The following is a 19,134-nucleotide window of genomic DNA, read 5'->3' as shown; positions in this document are numbered from 1 at the left end:
AATGTGCTTGAGGATGAGAGGAGTGATCTCGTCGGTCATCATTTGGGGAGAAAAGAGAATTACCTTATATATGCAGGAACTTTGAAGCCTGTTGCGCCAACAAAGACAGCATTTACCCGGTTTCATGACTACTGACGATGACTACTGACGATGACTACCTGCTTGGGGACAGAATCTTTTGTCCCACGTCAAAAGCTTATGCGGGATAAAGAGAGCATGGGACTGACTCTTCAAGAAATTTACTAGAACACGAACTCAATTTTGTCTGTGCTTCTGTGCCATTCATAAATCGAACCATTGGCTTGAGCCAAGATGCTGTTGTAAGAAGCCAATGGCATTTGGTCAGCGTTGGAGAGTGAGATGAATTTTACCGGTGCTTTCCCCTCATTTCGGGGATTTTATGTACTCACCCCGCAAAATTTAATATCCCTGTTGAATGCTATTTCGCAGATCATATATATGGCTGAATGGATCTGCACACCGGGTATTGGCATTCGCAATTTACCCATACTAGCAACATGCGGGATTGGATTAATAGATCCACAGTCAACTGACTTTGATGTTTACTTGTCAATGGTTGACCATCAACCTTAGGGGGCCAGGCCAGAAAGTTCTTCACCGGCTAATAGTGTGATTCCCAATGCTCCCGGAGGTCTTAGAAACATAGGAAGACTAAAATTGAACAAATCACTTAGCTAACACAACCCCATATTCTTGCATAAAAAACACTGCGGGGTAGTATTTCATGAGAATCATAGTACTTCAAGACCCATCAAAATTTGCCGAATGACTCCATGTTGTTGTCTGTTGAGAAATCAGTCGTACATAGTAGATTCTGTGGGCGTAGGAACATCCGCTAGTGCCGGCACTTTGTGACGCCACGTTTTATACTACGTACTTTGTTGATGGTTAATTAGCTTCCTGTGAATAGGCATTTGAAATGAATTTGCGGTATGCAAGATTTTTACGGGCTCGAAAACGTTGACTGTAAAGATAGGAGAAGTAAGTACTATGCCCCTTCGTGATTTAATAATCTGTAAATAGGGCGACGTTGATTCGACATCAATATGAAGGCGTTTCCATTGAATTTGCAGGCAACACGTCGAATGATCCTATTATTATCTGGCGGAACTAAATGGTATGGTATAGCTCGCTCTTCCATCGACTCTGCAAGGCAACTCCAATGCGCGCTTGAGATAAGTTTTGGTGAACTTCCCCCCAAGAAGACCCGTAGAGTCTTATCAGATGGGCCCAAGCAAACTCAAATTGAAATTGTGTGTATTTGAAAGATATTCGTCAATAGACGTAAGTACTATTTTCTTAGAATTGGTGGTTTCTAAGACCAGCATCAAGGGGGGAAAAGGTGCTCTAAATCTAGCTCATTACTAGGTGCCAAATCACAAGGATCGTTGATTCGGTAAATTAAATTGATTACTGTACTGGTATCGGTACATTTAATTTGTAAAAACTTGTGATCACACATGTACGGAGCAATCCTGATCAATCTATGCCTGTTGCTGCTGTCGAAGGAGGCTATTTAACCGGTAGCGTAGTACTTAAAGACTCGACCAAGCTAGCATGGTGAAGCTGGGAGATATCCAGACAAGCTTCGTAGTACAACCGCATTTCTGTCTGCCTATCATGCGTACTAGTATGACTGCCCAGTTTTGGGCCTTATTCGCCTGTCTTCAACTTTCTCATGCTACGACATTCCAGAATCCTGTGATATTCAATGACTTAGCGGATATTGATGTTTTTCGTGTTAATGATACATTCTACTATTCGGCGTCCAGCATGCACTTCTCACCTGGTGCCCCTATTCTCACTTCCAAAGACCTCGTGAACTGGGAGTATATAGGACACTCAGTGCCTTCTCTCGAATTCAACAGCCCGGCTTACAATCTCGAGGATGGCTTGCGAGCCTATGCTCGCGGTGTATGGGCGTCAACGCTTCGGTATCGTGCGAGTCGAAACAAGTGGTACTGGATTGGCTGCGTGGACTTTAACGCTACGTACATTTACACCAGCTCTGCTGCCACCGGGCCCTGGGATCAAGCCTCTGTGCTTGACAACAATTGTCTATACGATTGCGGTTTACTCATTGACGACGATGATTCTTTATACGTCACCCATGGTTCAACACAGCTGTCCGTTACCCAGCTCTCGTCTGATGGGCTCAGCGCTGCACAGACGCAAACAGTCTATAATGCATCGGTGTACGTGGAAGGGTCTCGTATGTATAAGCGCAATGGCGTATACTACATCATATGCACTCAGCCCGATATTGGTGAATACGTATTGAAATCAGATAAAGGACCGTGGGGCCCCTACGAGTTTGGTGTGATTCTCAACGGTACCTCTTCGCCGTCAGCTCTAGCTGGAGGAGATACGCCTCACCAGGGGGGAATCGTTGATACCCCTAATGGTGACTGGTATTATCTTGCTTTCGTTGATGTGAAGGGCGATAGCACGGGCCGTGTTCCTGTTCTTTCGAGTTTGAGTTGGACTAGTGATAATTGGCCAGTCTTGAAGCTCAACAGTGGCAATGTTTGGCCACAGAATTTGTCGTATCCGGTTGAAAGTGGTGCACAGACGCCGAATACAGATGCATCACTAACCGGAGTTGATTCTTTCCAGTCTGGAACACTGGGACCGCAGTGGGAGTGGAACCACAACCCTGACCTTAGTCATGTCTCCGTTTCAAGCAATGGTGTTCAGTTGTCGACAGCTACAGTGACTAGTTTGGATGATATTTACCAAGCCCGCAACACGCTCACACGGCGGATTCTTGGCCCTGCATCTCAAGCTACCATTCACCTTGATGTTAGTAAAATGCAGGACGGAGATCGTGCTGGATTGGCACTCTTCCGTGATAGTTCGGCTTGGATTGGAATCCAACAGACCGGTAGTACAAGGAATTTAGTGATGCGAGATAACATGGTCTTAAACCAAACCAACAGCTGGGCTACTGAATCGTACGGCACCAATGTGGCGAGCATTACATTTAACCAAAACCCAACGAACCTATATCTTAGAGTATACGGTGATTTTAGTGCATCTGGATCGGCCCAAGCACACTTCTCATACAGTTTCGATGGCGTGAATTTCACTACTTTTGGTAGTACCTTCAATTTAGCGACTGACTGGGAATTCTTCCAGGCATATCGATTTGCCATATTTAACTATGCTACAAAAGCTCTTGGCGGGAGCGTGCTGTTGAAATCGTTTGATTTAGAGTCTGTTGCTTTATGATTTGATATTATGCTTGTCTTTCACTGTGAATCTTCAAGGGCAAATACCAAAGCCTTGCTTGGAGATGCTTAAGCTATTCCCCAGTGTATCGAGAATAAAGTGACATGGGCCTGTCTTACGTCAATGCATAAATTCTCTAGGAAACATGAAGCGTATTTGCTCTTTCGTTTTCAAAATACAGATAACGCTGAAGTAGTTACTCTCCATAAAATTTCCGTGGAAAGCGTTACAGCTTTGCCCTACAACTCGAACAAGGAAAGTGGAGCCCCCCGTTCAATCTTTCTGATGCAGTAATGTCATTTGATCTATCCTCTGCTATCTGGAATATACTCATGGGTTATACGGCATTATTGCCAAAGTCCAATTTAGTCACGTTCTTTGTTATAAGTTCGAGTCATTTAAGTGCCTTGGTCCTGAAATCCTGAGCTAGTCTTCAGTACTTGCAACCTCAAAATTTATTAATTCTAAGCATGGCCCTCATATTGTCGATACCTTTAGACTAGCTCAAATTCAACATTCCGGTTCTGTACGGAATTCACCTTGATGATGAGTTGTTCGAACAAAGCCAAGTCAGTCATGAAAATCTCTGCAATGTAGCTGAGGAACTTTGAACGAGTAAATATCGACGAAAACAGGAAATCTAACCCCAGCATTCCCCTGCATAACTGGGTCCGGATTCTCTCCATACATGAGAATCACCTCCTTTTATACTCGCGTTATTGACACTCGAAAGGCTTTACATACCTCCATGACTCGTACGTCTATGGAAGCGCTCTTCCTGCTATTGTAAACGTATCTTTGAGATCTTCCCTCCGCATCTATCACTTCTGAGCAACATGATGACGTTCCTTGACAAGGGTAAACCTCTTCGGACTGCCGTGATGGTCTGCTGCCTTATTGCCTTTGTGCTCTTTGGCTTATTATCAGGGAGTCTTTGGCGGTATCATCAACAATACCGATTGGCTTGTCCAGTTCGGCTATTCATTGGATTCCAAGACTGGAATCATCGTTAGTTGCTACAACCTTGGTGGCTTCTGGATGTATCTATCAGTATAGATTTTTGTGTGTATTGTACTATTCTATGGGCGAGAAATTGGATCATCGGTGGACTATTCCGATGGCGATGGGATTTGTTATTATTGGTGCCTGTCTCCAAGCATCAGCTTTCACAACTTGTTGTTGGTCGTGTCATTACAAGTGTCGGTACTGGAATCAAGAACTCAATGTCAGTATTCTTACGTCCACGCCTTTACCTAAAAGACTAATTTTACCCACTTATCTTGAACAGGTATCAATCGAAACTGTGTGACCGAGAAATAAGGGTCTCCTCGTGTCTGCTGAAGTGCTTTTCGTTGGAGTTGGAATCACGGTCGCGTATTGTTTTGATTTCAGAATGTCCTGTGTCAAGGGAGCAATTGCATGGCGTCTACCCGCAGCTGTGCAGATCATATTTGCTCTTTTCATCGTCGTCGTACTCATCTTAAGGGATTCCGGAATCTCCACGTTGGCTTTCAAGCCACAATCGCCCAACCGACGCAATGGAGGTGCTCTGTGCAGTCTATGATAAACAAATAACAGATACTTATATCATCAATGAACGACGTCGATGATAACCAACGGAAGAAAGTGAACCGTATGCCTGTTCTATTGTAACCCACCTTCAAAAATAGCAGAAACTTCATACAAATTCTTTGGTGAGCAAGTTTCAACACAAACAATCGACAGAGTACGTATATAGTCCGTGTACTATCGCTATATGGATCCAAATCACATCCGAGCCGATACGACGTATTTACTCGCGAAAAGCCCTCATTCCGGTAACCTCTTACAAAGCAGACCCGAAAACTAGTTTGAATAGATAAGCACTAATTTCTCAGCCTTGAGACTCGGGACAAACCCAATCACAAGTACTCAATTACGAGATGAGGCTAGAGCAATACGCATGACTTTCGTCCGAGCGAGAGTTTCAAGGTTTCGCTGTGGTTACTGTTTTGGGGAAGAAGTACGATGCTCGAAATACGTACATACTTACAATACGGGATATGATAGTAATACAGACGATCATACACGTATGTATCATCATACTAATCGACACAAAATACAGCGTACAGCGCTGCTCTAAGCCCGTATTATATACCTTTCGTACGCGTATCGTGATTCGCATGGATTTACTTATCTTTCTATGGCTTTTCAATTCTTAGACGATCCCTCGAATCATGATTCATTAGAGGCTAGGATTCAGCTAGTAATCTAATTTACTTTCCACATTCGTATTTATGTACCCCATACGGTTACGGATTTTGCAAAGTGTTAGTATGGATTATCTTTGCTGATCCATTCAGCTGTGTGTACGCCGTACGGCCCTGCGTATTAGATAATTCTGGTGCCTAGCACATACTACGTATTTTAACGATCCTTTGTTGGCGCCCCCCTATTTTTGTCACATTTTGTGTACGTACTACCCCGTTCTCGCTCTGTAAATTGTTGTTGAATGCGAAATACGGATTTTGAGGAATAATACCGACGGGTTTTGGCGTGGCTGTGTGGGATTGTGAATCCTTTTGTTTCATATCGGGGTTTGTATTTTGTACTGTAAGTATGTAGGTAAGTAAGTACGTATCTATCGTATAACATGCATAACTTATGCTCAAGATCAGTGCCTCATTGCTGCCTCATTTGGGAACGACCTTCCTTGGCATTATGCGCTGAATCAGTGAATTTACTGCCCTGATTCAGCTCTACCTCCTGAGCTAAAGCTTTGACTTTTTCTCTGCTCTAGTTTCTGGGGGTGGCTCAGTAATTTTTCCGATAATCGTTTTAGTACGAACGTACGCTGATGCATGTGGCACAGGGTGGTCTAATAGTCGGGTCATGTGCTTCTGATCACCGTTGACCTGCGACGTCATTGTTTTGATGACTCGTTATGGGGACATGTAGTTATACTCCGTGCATGTTACTGGTACTGGACGTAGGGGATTTTTGCTTCTGATGGGGGTATATGCGTTGTTTGTCGGTCATTGTTTGACTTGCTACTCAGGGGTACGTACGTGAGTAAGTTATTAGGGCTTAGGGCTAAATTGAGATGTATGCCCGTACGGATATCAGTCCAACGGTCTGTACATTGTAAAGGTGGTTCAGGATTGATTGAGTGACACAGGTTATATCAAAAATATATACCCAGCATCATATTGGACACTTTTGAAATATGTACCTTCCCAACCAGCCTACAGACACACTCCCTCAAAACTCGTCGTAGTCAGATAATTCTTCAAAATCACATTATCACAAACAACCCCCTTCAAAAAAGCCTGCGCCACAACCTTCGCGCCCGCAACACTGGTATGTGTATGATCTATTGGGTAGTACGAGTCCACAGTAGTCTCTCCCAACGTTTTAAAGATGCTTGCCACATAGCCTCCATGATCAACATAGTTAACCCCAGATACCTCGGCAGCCAACTCAGCATAACCCCAGAACCGATTCGGTGAGTATACAAAAGTACCAGTTTCCCAAGGGTTATCAGGTGTTTGGCTGGCGATAATTACATGGGCGCCCTTGGCTTTGAATGTTGTAGCTGCGTTTTCCAGGTAGGCTGGGAAAGTTAAGACGGTTTCGGCTACGCCATCGTAGACAGTTGAGCATGTCTCGGTTCCATTACCCGGGCAGTCGGTGCGGCCGTTGTCGGTCGGAGTGAGAGAACCGCCATCGTTGTGCCCGAATTCGATGACGACGAAGTCGCCAGACTTGAGTTCGGAGGCGATGGTGTTGAAGCGGCCTTCTCGTGTGTAGGAGCGAGCACTTCGTCCAGCCACTGCTTGGTTGCTCACGTTTAGGGTGAGATAGGATGCAATATATTGGCCCCATCCTGGTATATTTTTAGTATGGTTTACTGCAGGCTGAAGGAAGAAGCATACCATCAGTCCCTGAGCCACCGCCGCCAGCTGCCATGGTAGAGTCGCCTGCAAGATAGATTGTCGCAGCAGTCACACTGCTTATGTGCAACGCGCTGAAGGCACACAGGATGGAAAATGTGTTCTTCATTGTGAGTTATCTTGTCGATCTGCTTGCTTTCTGATACATCTGATCGACTATCTGCAGTTTATTACGGGCAATCGCTTGTATATAAGCACGTTGAGACAGATTTCAAATCATCCTCACTATGTAATCATCCTGGATTGAGTGATTGATGGGTGGGTAAATAAAACAAGATCTGCAAGACCATCTTTCCCTTTACCCGAGAATGGTCTCCTTCTGCACAGTTGAGACTCACGAGCCGCCTTATTTCCCCATCTCCCAGGCTATTTACGTTGAATAAGAAGTCGTGAAGAACCTGGGGTTGGTGGAAGAGTTTCTGCTCGGTTTTTCGGATGGATGTTACCCCAGATGATGTGATGCGGGGATTCTTGGCAGGCATACAGCCTCAGTATAAATCCGCCAGTCATGTTGACAATTTGTGATATATAGCATCAACATAATATCAGGACTGCTCCGTGTTTCCTTTCCTTGACTGTATCTCCATTATAGGATGTTCTTGGCAGGAAAATCCTAAGCGGAACATCGGGACTTAGAAACCTTGATCGTAAACCAGGTTGAAAGTCAACCGATGTAATGCTTCATGTTCAAGACTATTTTAAATGTCAGTTATTGAAAGCAATGATGGCACGTATCAATGTGCTTCATGCTCTTCTTGGGTCTTTACCTGGGATATGTTTCGTGGAGCCACTGGCATTTGCAACCAAGCATTTGCTTCGCATCGGCTGGTAGGCGACGACCGTTAAGATTAATAGCGAATTAAGACCGTCTATACTTGGTCAAGTATAATAGACTGTTTTTAAATGTTGTCCTTTGCCATCTGACTAGCTAAGCCCTAGTCCTAGCCTTAGGTTCGCATCTGGGAAGAAGGCAGAACGAGCTGACTAGCTTGCTGAGACTGATAGCAGGCATCGCGGAAACCTATCTCATGGCTTGCTTTGTTCAATGACTGTTATATAGATCGACTTCGACTTTAAAAGCATTGTCAATGGGGTCAGTCGGTCGCAACGCCCGAGAAAATAGCCATACGGCGTTTCAATGTTCAGACAGCGCGTATCACTTCTGGAACTGCATCGCCCTGTATTCTCTGATACACAGACATCGATGACAGACTCTATGATCAAACATGAATCCGAAATTCATAGAGAAATTGAACAAAGTCGAGGAAGCTGGGGGGAGATCGACTTAGGAACAGATCGGCTGTCATTGGCTGACAGAAGAGGAAGGCGGGGACCCACGCCTTTAAGGCAGGAGGGGCACCGAGGGGCTTTCTGTTTAGTGTTGCTACGGTCATCTAGCTAACGAGCAACTCGTTGTGTTGACTCACACACTCGGTCAGACTCGAGGAGTATACCATCAGATTCCTCTAAACACCGTCTAGTCGTCTTGCAAATACCGAACCCGAACAGCCGCCAAACAAAGACGAACAGAGCTTTCACGCCGCTTGATCACACGACAAGAGTCAGGCTCAGAGTCAAAAGTTTTGACTGACGCTGTAAGTACTATTACTATTGCTCTTGAAGCTATCTTCTCGGATTTACTAAAAATAATTGTCTAACAGATCTAATACTACTACGTGTCCTACCCATCTCTAAGCCCACACTCATCATGGCGCCCCGCGGTCGTGGTGGAAAATTCTCAAAACCTACCAGAGGAGGTGGTAAACACTTTAGCCGCGACATACAACCACTTGACAAAGATGGCAATGCACTAGGAATGTGGAGGGTATGACAAATGCTCTTCCTATACAATCCTGAGCCTCGCACTAATTCTTTATTCACGTGTAAATAGGACCCCGAAGACGAAACCTCCTCAGAAGGAGATGACGACTCCTCTGAAGAAGAAGAAGAAGAATCTTCCGACGACGACGGTGCGCCCAAAGTCGCACCGGAAGAAATGACCCGTGAACAACGCAAAGCAGCTGCAAAGGCCAAAAAGGAAGCAGCCATTCGAAAGAGGAATCAAGTCGTCGCCCAACCAGGAGATTTGCCGCCTACAGACTCCGAGGATGAAGACGATGATGATGAAGACGACGACGAGGCACTACCCGCTAACCCGAATCATTCTGCGAAGTCGCGTTCGCAGGCAATGGCTCCTCCCCCCATTGCAGCGGATGCGGCGGCGCCAGCAAAGAAACCGAAGAATACGGAGCAATTGTCTCGACGAGAGAGAGAGGCTCTGGAGGCCCAACAGGCGCGTGAAAGATACATGAAATTGCACATGGAAGGCAAGACGGATGAAGCACGCGCTGATATGGAGCGGCTGAGACTTGTGCGCGAGCGCCGCGAGGCCGAAAAGGCGCGCAGAGATGCCGAAAAAGAAGAGCGGGAGGCGCAGCAAAAGGCTCGTCAGGATGAGATTAGTGAGCGTGAGAAGAAGCTTCGTGAAGCAGCTCTGGGAAAACCTGCACGTGGTGGCAAGAAGGTTTCTAAGAAGTGATGATGATGGTTGTATCTATGAAATCACATCGATGGACTTATCGATCTGGGCGTTGGATGGGATATATCTTCTTGAAGGATATCAAGGAATACATGCTTTCTTCCCGTACATTGTGGCAAATCTCTATGCATTTGTAGAACTCGAGGTAGACGGTAAAAATGCTCAGACGAGTATATAAAGAGAAAATGCGCCAAACGCCCATTCAATGCAAACAAATGTCGACATGGCACTTGCGGAATGTAAACAGCAACATAGTACATATGTATGTCATAGAAGGAGAGAAAAGATCCGTCCTTTACTCTTTCCATCCCACATGTTCAATCGTATAGAAGTATATTATATCCAAGTCGTTATCAGACCCCCCAGAACAAACCCTCAACCCCGCGACCTTGCGTAATGACATTCCATCCGGCAATCAAACTCACCAACCACAGTATCGACAATACCAAGATCGGCAACAAGAGCAATTCAGTGTTGTGTAAGAACGGCAAAGCGTTGTAGCCAAGGAAGGTAATGTATGTATAGTATAAGAGCGCGGAGAGGTATAGCGTGTTTCCGAGAAAAGTGGCGAGAAAGTTTGGCGGATTGCGGGTAAGGAGTGGGAGGAGGAGGAATTGGATGACGTAGAGGTGTAGGTAGAGGGGGAAGAAGGCTCGATTTGAGACCTAAGATTCTTGATGTTAGTTTGGTTTCTTTGTAAAGGGGTGTGGGTGATGGTGACATACGTCAAAACAATACCCAAACTCAATCTGCTCCTTCTCACCAGGCTGCGCGAACAATCCCTGCGCAGCACCTCGTCTCGGCATCCTCGATCCTCTCGACAAACCCGTCAGACTCGCCGCAGCTCCATTGGGACCAAATATGCGACCAACGACGAAGTATGCGATTGTCGAAATGAAGAGTGATGTGCCGATGAAATGGACAAAGACAAACAGTACCGAAAGACGAAATATGGATCCGAAGCTGGGCGAGTAGGCGAGGCCCCAGGCTAGAGCGGTTAAAAGTAGGAAGAAGGAGAGGAGGTAGGTGAATGAGGGGTCCGGTCGGTGCCAGGTGTTTTTTGTTTCTGCCATGGTCAGTTGTGCTCGTTAAATTGATTAAAATGAGTGATGGGGTTGGTATTACGTTTCTAGTGGCATTCAAGTCAGCTGCAATCCTTTCTAGTTCGGTGTGTTATGTGAGTACTCACATGATAGTACATAGACTTGAAGACTTTCTTTGGCGAAATCAGCAGCGATGTCATCTCCCAAATGGCCATCTCAAAGTCCATTTGCGGAAACTTGAATAACCTAGCTATCGCGTCAGCACGCAGGCCATGCTTCTGATTGAGATGAGGCAGGTACATACCGCTTGAAAAACCTCGGCATCTTGATACTCGAATTTCCTCGCCCGGCTGAACCAGCGCCAGAACTGCCGCCGAAGCTGGCGGTGCTGTGTTGTCGTGGTACGGAGATGTGTGGATTCATCTTGACGATATGACCTTCGAGGCGACTGCGCAGTTCCGTCAATGTATGTATTTCACGCGCAGTTCAAGCTGTAAATCAGTCTCCTGCGTAGACGCTCACAACGCGGTGCTGGCCATTGAATGACTGTCTGATGAGATTGGTTCTTGAATGTAATCTAGAGGATGACGATGCTGTAAACTTGTTAGGTTCGGACTGGTTGGCGTTCTTGTCCATTTGCGGTTAGCCTGATGCGGAGTGCCGCGAGTCCGCGTTTACTCTGTACCACGCCGTATCAACTATAAGTTACACCATTATTTGAAATTCAACCTGTCAAATGATCAAAAATCGCTATTCGTTATCTAAAATGACGGATTGAAACGTTGCACTCGCTTGCTAGGAACATGCTAAATTTGCCCAAAGGGAAAAAAGAGGGCCTCCACGCGCCGACTCAAAAAAACACCAGAGCAACAAAGAAACTTGGAAAGAAAGATTAAAAAAGAAAGACTAAAGACAAATTAAACGATCATCCGAATTAGTAGCAATTGTGCGGCCTAAATCGTAGTTGCAAAAGCAGGTGGCTGTGTCTCAAGGGGTTGCTGAAGCCAGTCAACCATGCGTCTTGCTCCCTTGAGGGGATCAAGACCGTCCACTGTACCATTACTTCATTAGCATGTGTGACCGTGATATCGCGAAGAATAAAGTGTACTCACCGTATCCGATGAAAGGCTTCTGTAAGCCATAACCCATCATCCTAACGATATCATCCGGAATCTCAGATAGACGGCGAGGGTCAACGGCGAGGAATTGGTTCTCGACGGCACGAATCTGTTTCGGGCAGTCAGTCTCTGACGTGGTTTAGCGGCTAGGTTCAAGAAACATACGTATGGCTGACAATATTGGATAGTCGCTGCACGGCGAGGCTTATCAGTCATGTTGGGACCACCGCAATGCCAGGTAGTGCCGAGAAAGTAGCTGTATTCTGTTAGCGCTGTCCTGTCATGTTTTTATCTCATTAAGATTCTCAGGCAAGAGACATACAAAACAGTCCCAGCCTTGCCCACCATAGGTACAGCCTCTTCCATAGTCGGTCTTCGTTTGGAATCCCAGAGATGACTGCCAGGAACCATCAATGTTGCTCCGTTTTCTGCCGTAAAGTCGTCAATTGCTACACCATGAACTGTCAGTATAATACTAGGGTTGAAGCAAGATTGCACAGAATGTTACCTATCATAATAGCAACGCCCATTGGGGGCCGAGGGCGAGGGAGATATGTGTATCCATCATCTAACAGTCATATCAGTAAGGGCTATACATCATTAGATCATAGAAAGGAACGCACCATGGTGAAACAATTGAGGTTTCTCTCCCGGGTTGATTTGTATAGTCGATGTGGCCGAGATGGTGTACCCCTTCATCAAGAAATATTCATTCAAAGCAAGCACTCGGTCGAATACACAGCACTTGTCGAATTTGCGTGACCTAGGTCTATATTTAGCCCTTTGCATTTTATTGATCAAGTGTGTGGCGGGGACGAACTTGTTTAACAAAGAATAGATTCTCACAGTTTCCCTACCCTCAAACATATGACGCCCCTTTCGCGGGTTTTCGCCGGTCATACGATCGACTTCTTCCCTAAGGGACTGAACGTCTTCTTCTGTGAGGAGGTTGTCGAGAGCAACATATCCATTCTGTAATACGGACTCAACGTCAGCTCTTTTGACGGGGTCCTCTGGCAGAGGGGGCAAGTGTTCGAGGTTGAGGAGGTTGAGGAAGTAGTCTATTTCTGGCATGACGATATCTTCTTTCCTGGTGTATGAGTTGATTGATGCGAGAGATGCAGGTTTTGGTAAAGTGTATGTGCTACTATTTGACCTTCAAGGGCGGTTGAAAGTGAGACCGGCTTGCAGGTCTGCGAAAAGAAGAAGGTGGATGGACCCATATAAGTACCCGGGCCGTACAGGGACGACTGATCTCGATGTACTCTGGAAATTGCCGTCTGTTTCTAATTTAATAATACTTGTTTGATAAGCAGGCCGTTCTATGGGATATTTGGAATGCATACCCCTCCCGATTTCTTTGTCCACTTTAATCTTAGCTCAAACTGAGTTCACGCGTGGTCGTTGATGTGGATGCAACAACAAGCTTTAGCCCTAAATATACCGCCACGGGTACACATGTATAACCTCGGGCACAGAAACAGTCATTCAAATCACAAAGCACGATCGAATAATCAGAGATGCCCACCTGGGCGTCGATCATTGATTCGCTCCCACGTCTTTCATTCCACGGTCAAAGGAGAGGTCGAAACGAGACGAACAGGGCAACCTGTAAGAGCCACATGCATAAACTATCTCAACGTTCGGTTTCTGCGGACAGTACTGAGTAACAAGTAATGTCCTATCTACATCCGGGCATCACCCAATTTAGTTCATTGCCATAGTCATGGTGGGTAGCCACAGGAAAGACGCCATGTCATGCAGCCCAAATGACACTTAGCGTATGATCCTGTGGCAAGCCCCCTTCAACGAAGGCCTGAAGAAACTCGGAACCCACCGGACTGGTTCCGACGCCATTAGCCCAAGCCTTTCACATGTGTCTCTTTAGTACTTCTCAATACGTACATATATTAGACCGGGTATAGTTGCACAACAAGTTTCCGCGTATTGTGACTTCTTTAGTCAGGTGGGTAAAGAGTGCCATTGACCTATGGAATGTATTGAAGGATGCAGGCCCCTCAATCATCTATCCTCCCAGCCTAGGTTTGGAACTTATGATGGCGTTACTGGTCTGGTCGACTTGCAGGGTGATAAACGGCTTGGTGATGTGGAACGAGATGAGGTCAAAGCACGTTCATTTTGCAATTTCCTAGTCAACTCCGTGCTAGCTATAGATTGAAACATTTAGAAAGTAATACATAGTCACAGGAAAGGCGGCTGACCCTACATTCGAAGAGAAACATCAGGAATGAATAGGTCGAGACGAGCGATGAAAACGGAAGAGAAAGCAGACGACCTACCCCTCCATGACTTGCTTCTTTCCACTCCTCACCCCGCCCGATTTTCCTCATCGAGTAATTTCTCTATCAATCAAGAATCATCATTAGTTCTATCCAAAGTGAGCGCCGTCTGCAAGGCATGGCCTAAAGGCCATGATTATCGGGGTCCGCTTGTCAACGTGTTCGACGTCTATTCACTTCTTCGGTAACCCACCGCGGCCACTAACCCTGTTCTCGCTGAGACCTGACAAGGGTGTTCCAGACAGGCGGGATTGATGGATTATTGGGGACCGGTCGAGAAGTAAGCTAAGTTTCTAGGCACATATTTTAGCGCTTTTGTCAGGTTTGGTCGCTGTCATCATGCAACTGTTGTATATAGTTTTGCTTCTTAAAAATAGGTCGGACGAGACTTGGCCATAAAGTCTTGCATGTATCTGCAGAGTTACATCCTTACGATAGAGGGATATGATCAACGCTTTCCAGTTGAGTTTACACTTAAGTTGGTTGACGTATACTCGAATCTTGAACGCCTCCACCTTTGTAAAAACTCACTACTGAGTCAATCAGCGCACATGCCTCAATTGCAATAATCTGGGCAAACTCAAAGATACGGGTCAACGAATCAACCCATCCACGCAAAAAAAGACATAAACCAAGCTTGTCGGATCGAGCATCCAAGAATGCATACCTACGTAACGGTTACCTCGTCTAGCAATAACGTATCCTTCCATGAAAGCCAGTCGTCTACCAGCCTGACCCGCACAATCGGATGATGCGGCATCAGCCAGAGCACTTCTCCATTCGGAAGAGCCTTCTGATTTCTCCCCTGTCGGTTGCTTGCTTTACGCAATAATATGACTATAATGATTATATTAGACCTGCATACACAATATGTGTATACGTATACAAGTGGTCCATAATTGCAACGATCTTCGTTGACCGACTTTTGGGCCGGGGACTTGCTTTGTATTCTTGCATGTCCGCAATATGTACATGTACACCCTAAAATCGATCTTTCTGCGAGCACTGCCTGGGTCCTCCGAATCGGCCATTGGATAAGTCGGTTGACAGGAGGGACTCAAGGATTACAGACAAAGAAAAAGAAAATATGATGCATATCATTACAATGACTATGTGTTTAATGGGTCGCCCGCACGCGTGCCGTCCCGTCCCGTCCGTTAATGGGTCTATTTCCATGAAATGAGGTGCAGCTTAATTTCATCCTTGTAATATAGATTTGTTCTATTCGAAGCTTCTGATCGGTGGCAAGAATTATTTTAAGGTCAAGGGTCTGAAATTATGGTAGGCTTTTTCTGGGTGGACTATGTCCACATGTCGAGGTTGGGAAAGAAAAAGATTTGTGGCACTAGCCCTAGCCCTAAGTGTATCGATTCATATAGCACGGCTAGCTAGCTGTATACCTGTGTATTAATGTAGCTCTATTTTGGGCACATATGGCCTCCATAATGAGGTCAAAGAATTCGCTTTTTGACTAATGCATCTAGTTTAGCCTCGTCTTCACCGTGTTACTGTTGTTCTGTTCGTTGTCAATTCATCTATTTGCAATCAATTGGAAACCCGCCTTTCTCTAACCGAGGAAGAGGAAGTGGCCATTAGGAGACTGTACCATACTGTCGGGACTTATCATGTATGGTCTCTTTGATTAGGGTGTACGTCCTACACCGTGCGAACTTGACACTTTCTTACGTAGTTACACAGCAGTCAAGTGTGCTGCATGCAACTATGTGGATAGCTGTGTCATGAGACCATGTCTGAGCTTGAAATCATGATTCAAATTATCGATCATCACAGGCCCCAGGAGGAAATTAGCATATTTCATACTCGACAGTAGGAGATATTTCCACAATAGGAGAATGCATTTCCTAGGCCTTCTAGGCCTTATTCGTGATATAGATCTCGCCACTCTTCAATTCTCCGAGTGTATCCTCTGATCCACGATCCGTTATCAATTCCTCTTCCACCTTGGGTTTACTGTTACCATTTTGAACGGTCAGAGGTTTCCACACGGATTGCTGTTCAGCCATCACTGCCTTCAACATGTGAAGTTCATCTTGGATATCTTTTACTTTCCAAGAAGCTTTGCCGCGTCGAAAATCGTTTCCCATTCTTCATGCCCATTTAGTTCCTTTAAATGGTCTTCATGATTATGGAGGTCCTGCGAACATCTGTGCTGTTGGGTGGATTATCGTCAGAACTTTGTTCCTTCTCTATGTTTGAGGTTTAAGGTGGGCTTCGTAATCTCTTCGTTTCGGTTGTCATATTCATTGATCTTCTCCCGTTCACTCTTATTCTTATTTCGTTCAACTTGAATGACGAATCTTTCCGAGCAGGCTGTTTTCACTACCCTCCTCTTATAACCGTTGGATCAGAAAGTCAACGTTCAAGTGAGAATCAAGAATCTTACTGCACGATTTATACTGTCTGTAAAGATTTTGAAAGGCGACTTATCACCATACAACTGCAGTAGTTTCCTTTGGGTGGGGGGGGGGNGGGGGGGGGATCCAGGGGTTCATGCCCCTTTTTAGAGTTTTCGGTATACTTGTCTTTGTCCGGCGAGTAACACCAGTCCAGGTCGTGGTTCTAGTAAAATTGATGCAGTATTTCACAGTCGAGCGGGACAACTGGTCGACCGTTGATGGCAGTGAACAGCCCCCGACCTGCTCCCGGCAATGTGGTTCATACTGCATGACAAGCTGCGTACGTATACCCCCAGTAGGAAGCTAGATATCGAACATCCCAGATCGTTGATCTTTGAAAGTCCGGATACTTCAAAAACCAGTGTTCCAAACTTCATAGTTTTCTCCGCCTAGACCGGGAATCTTCCAAGACTCATGGACATTTAGTTGATATTTATCTAGCATGTAAATCAATTACGTGGCTAACAACCCTAATAGCTTTTCAAAAAAACATCAAAACAGAATTATCAGACATCCTCCCAATAGTGCCAAATGAATCAAAAAGAAGGCCTCCCCCAAGACGCTATGTGACTTCAAACGATGAAAAAAAGAAAACAATTCGTGTGGTCGCCATGAATATACTGACGCCAGCCCAACCTTATAGAATCAACTGGACCAGAAGACTATGAAGATTTCGCCGGTTTCCGCCCATGCACAAAATGAATCATCACATACAAATGATTATGAGCAGAGGACAACTCCGCCTTGACTCCTTCCATTAATTGACGCATTTCGTCGCTGGTCCAGCCGAGCACGCGCGTGAAGGGGGCCAGTGTGAATGCTTCAAGTGCTTCGAAGCAGTGGAAGAGCATCATGTAGCCTAGTTCTTTTAGGCGGCGGTCTTTCGGCCAGGGGCCGACGGGGAGCTGTTCCAGTCAGTATGAATCAAGCCTCTCGGAAGATGTAAATAGGCGGGTGGTGTACTTTGTATGCATCGTCTCGTACATCAACAAATCCGCATGCTTCCAGTCGCGATTTGAGCGTTTCTGCCAAGTTCATTGGTTGCCCGACCCTATCTCAGTCAACAACCACCAGTTTATAGCGTAATACATTCAAGCATACCTCTCACTAGCTTCATTCAACTGCCGCTGCCACGTCCGAATCGCCTCCGTCCTCTCTAACGTCCCATCATCCGACTTATACACTGCCTCATATTCCTGAAACTCAATAACGCCATCCTCATTCAAATTCTCTAGCGCTTGCTGCAACAGTGTGTCCCAATCCTTAATCGATCCCGCCATCGCTCGCGCATGTATGAAATCGAATTTCGAATCAAACGTCCACGGCGACTCGACATCATCCACGAAAAAGCGACAATTAGGCGGTATATTACTCGGCTGAATCGGCGATAGGTCAATGCCAACGACATGACTTTCTGGGTGTATATCTGCAAAGTCTATAGCCCATGATCCTGTTCCGGTACCGAAATCGAGGACGTGGCGCGGTGCACGCGATAGGCGGGCGCGATGTAAGTGTCCCCGGAGAAGCATTTTGAAGATGTGGTGCGCGAGGTCGAGACGTTCCTGCTCTTTTTCGTCGTTGGGCATCATGTAGGAGCCGTCGCGGTAGGCGTGGTAGCGGCGACCATTTTCGAAGTTGTAGCTTTGTAGTGACGAGGGGCTATAGCCTGGGCAGGTCAGCTTTTACTTCCCTTTCTCCTTCGAGAACTGTATTTCAATCAATTCGGGGAGCACAAGATAGACTTACGAGTTTCTGCCTCAGTGCTCATTATCGTATCAGCATCGTATAGCTCCCCGCTCTAACCAAAGCTCCGTTAGCATGCAACCCAATGACCCCGACAGTAACAAAACAGCATTTCAAGCTTCGAAATCACGTATCGGGATTATTCATCTGATTCGTAAGCTCACATCAATCTCCAGCGTGCCGGTACCACTCATTATCCGTGGCTCATTCAATCCGTCGTCGTCGTTCGTGCAAAGTCGCGGGGTTACCCAAAATTCCCCGGAAAGCTACCGAGAAAAACTCCCAGCCTCCCCGGAGAGTATTTACTGTGGGTTTCGAGGGATACCTCCGTCGAACCGTGGGCAAGATGGGTATTTATCAGGAGAGCTCTATGTGCGATTGAAAAAAAAAGCTTTATTCGAAGACAAAGGGGAGAAAGAGGCAAAAATTCTGATTAATCAACTGGGGTATGCAGTCCCAACAGACCGGGTCGGGAGTTTGTTTAATTCTCGACCAACAAGCTTTCTCCCTTAGTCAGACAATTAAGATCAGTCCAATCTATTACCAGCCAACACTGTAACCTCAGGGATTTAGCAAACAAAAAAAAAACAAAGCAAAAAAGAAAAGAAAAATTAATTCGTGTCAGTCCATTCGGAAACAGAGTGCTGCCCTAATTGGATCTGCCTTGTGCCCACTGGCCCATTCAACACTGTCCAGCTGTACCAGTGCGCTGGGTCGGAGTCACGCAGGCACCGTCTTTGTTCCATCACATCTCCTGACATACTGTAAAGGTGATCGACTACTAGAGACA

The 19,134-nt window shown here is 45.8% G+C and overlaps 6 protein-coding genes across 6 annotated transcripts; 2 read left to right on the top strand and 4 right to left on the bottom strand.

Annotated features, from left to right (window-relative positions):
* Positions 1-1,794: 1,794 nt before the first annotated feature.
* BHQ10_009066 (uncharacterized protein) lies at positions 1,795-3,252 on the top strand (the record flags this gene model as incomplete). The annotated part of the gene is made up of 1 exon (XM_040881941.1): positions 1,795-3,252. The coding sequence occupies one exon, from the start codon at positions 1,795-1,797 to the stop codon at positions 3,250-3,252; it is 1,458 nt and encodes a 485-aa protein (XP_040737568.1).
* A 3,224-nt stretch (positions 3,253-6,476) lies between these two features.
* On the bottom strand, positions 6,477-7,293 carry BHQ10_009065 (uncharacterized protein; the record flags this gene model as incomplete). The annotated part of the gene is made up of 2 exons (XM_040881940.1): positions 6,477-7,117; positions 7,167-7,293. The coding sequence occupies 2 exons, from the start codon at positions 7,291-7,293 to the stop codon at positions 6,477-6,479; spliced, it is 768 nt and encodes a 255-aa protein (XP_040737567.1).
* A 1,599-nt stretch (positions 7,294-8,892) lies between these two features.
* BHQ10_009064 (uncharacterized protein) lies at positions 8,893-9,723 on the top strand (the record flags this gene model as incomplete). Its single annotated transcript, XM_040881939.1, has 2 exons — positions 8,893-9,009; positions 9,076-9,723. The coding sequence occupies 2 exons, from the start codon at positions 8,893-8,895 to the stop codon at positions 9,721-9,723; spliced, it is 765 nt and encodes a 254-aa protein (XP_040737566.1).
* A 353-nt stretch (positions 9,724-10,076) lies between these two features.
* BHQ10_009063 (uncharacterized protein) lies at positions 10,077-11,189 on the bottom strand (the record flags this gene model as incomplete). The annotated part of the gene is made up of 4 exons (XM_040881938.1): positions 10,077-10,388; positions 10,449-10,789; positions 10,909-11,012; positions 11,071-11,189. 4 exons carry the CDS (start codon positions 11,187-11,189, stop codon positions 10,077-10,079), a joined length of 876 nt encoding a protein of 291 aa, XP_040737565.1.
* A 530-nt stretch (positions 11,190-11,719) lies between these two features.
* BHQ10_009062 (uncharacterized protein) lies at positions 11,720-12,958 on the bottom strand (the record flags this gene model as incomplete). The annotated part of the gene is made up of 7 exons (XM_040881937.1): positions 11,720-11,817; positions 11,879-11,993; positions 12,050-12,140; positions 12,207-12,333; positions 12,393-12,452; positions 12,508-12,647; positions 12,705-12,958. The coding sequence occupies 7 exons, from the start codon at positions 12,956-12,958 to the stop codon at positions 11,720-11,722; spliced, it is 885 nt and encodes a 294-aa protein (XP_040737564.1).
* Positions 12,959-17,263: 4,305 nt separating this feature from the next.
* BHQ10_009061 (uncharacterized protein) lies at positions 17,264-18,369 on the bottom strand (the record flags this gene model as incomplete). Its single annotated transcript, XM_040881936.1, has 4 exons — positions 17,264-17,506; positions 17,565-17,652; positions 17,703-18,267; positions 18,348-18,369. 4 exons carry the CDS (start codon positions 18,367-18,369, stop codon positions 17,264-17,266), a joined length of 918 nt encoding a protein of 305 aa, XP_040737563.1.
* Positions 18,370-19,134: the final 765 nt, after the last annotated feature.

Source organism: Talaromyces amestolkiae (assembly GCF_001896365.1).
Source record: "Talaromyces amestolkiae strain CIB chromosome Unknown scaffold22.1, whole genome shotgun sequence".
Lineage (NCBI taxonomy): Eukaryota > Fungi > Ascomycota > Eurotiomycetes > Eurotiales > Trichocomaceae > Talaromyces > Talaromyces amestolkiae.
Note: the sequence above shows the minus strand (reverse complement) of the source record. Positions and strands in the feature narration are given on the sequence as shown.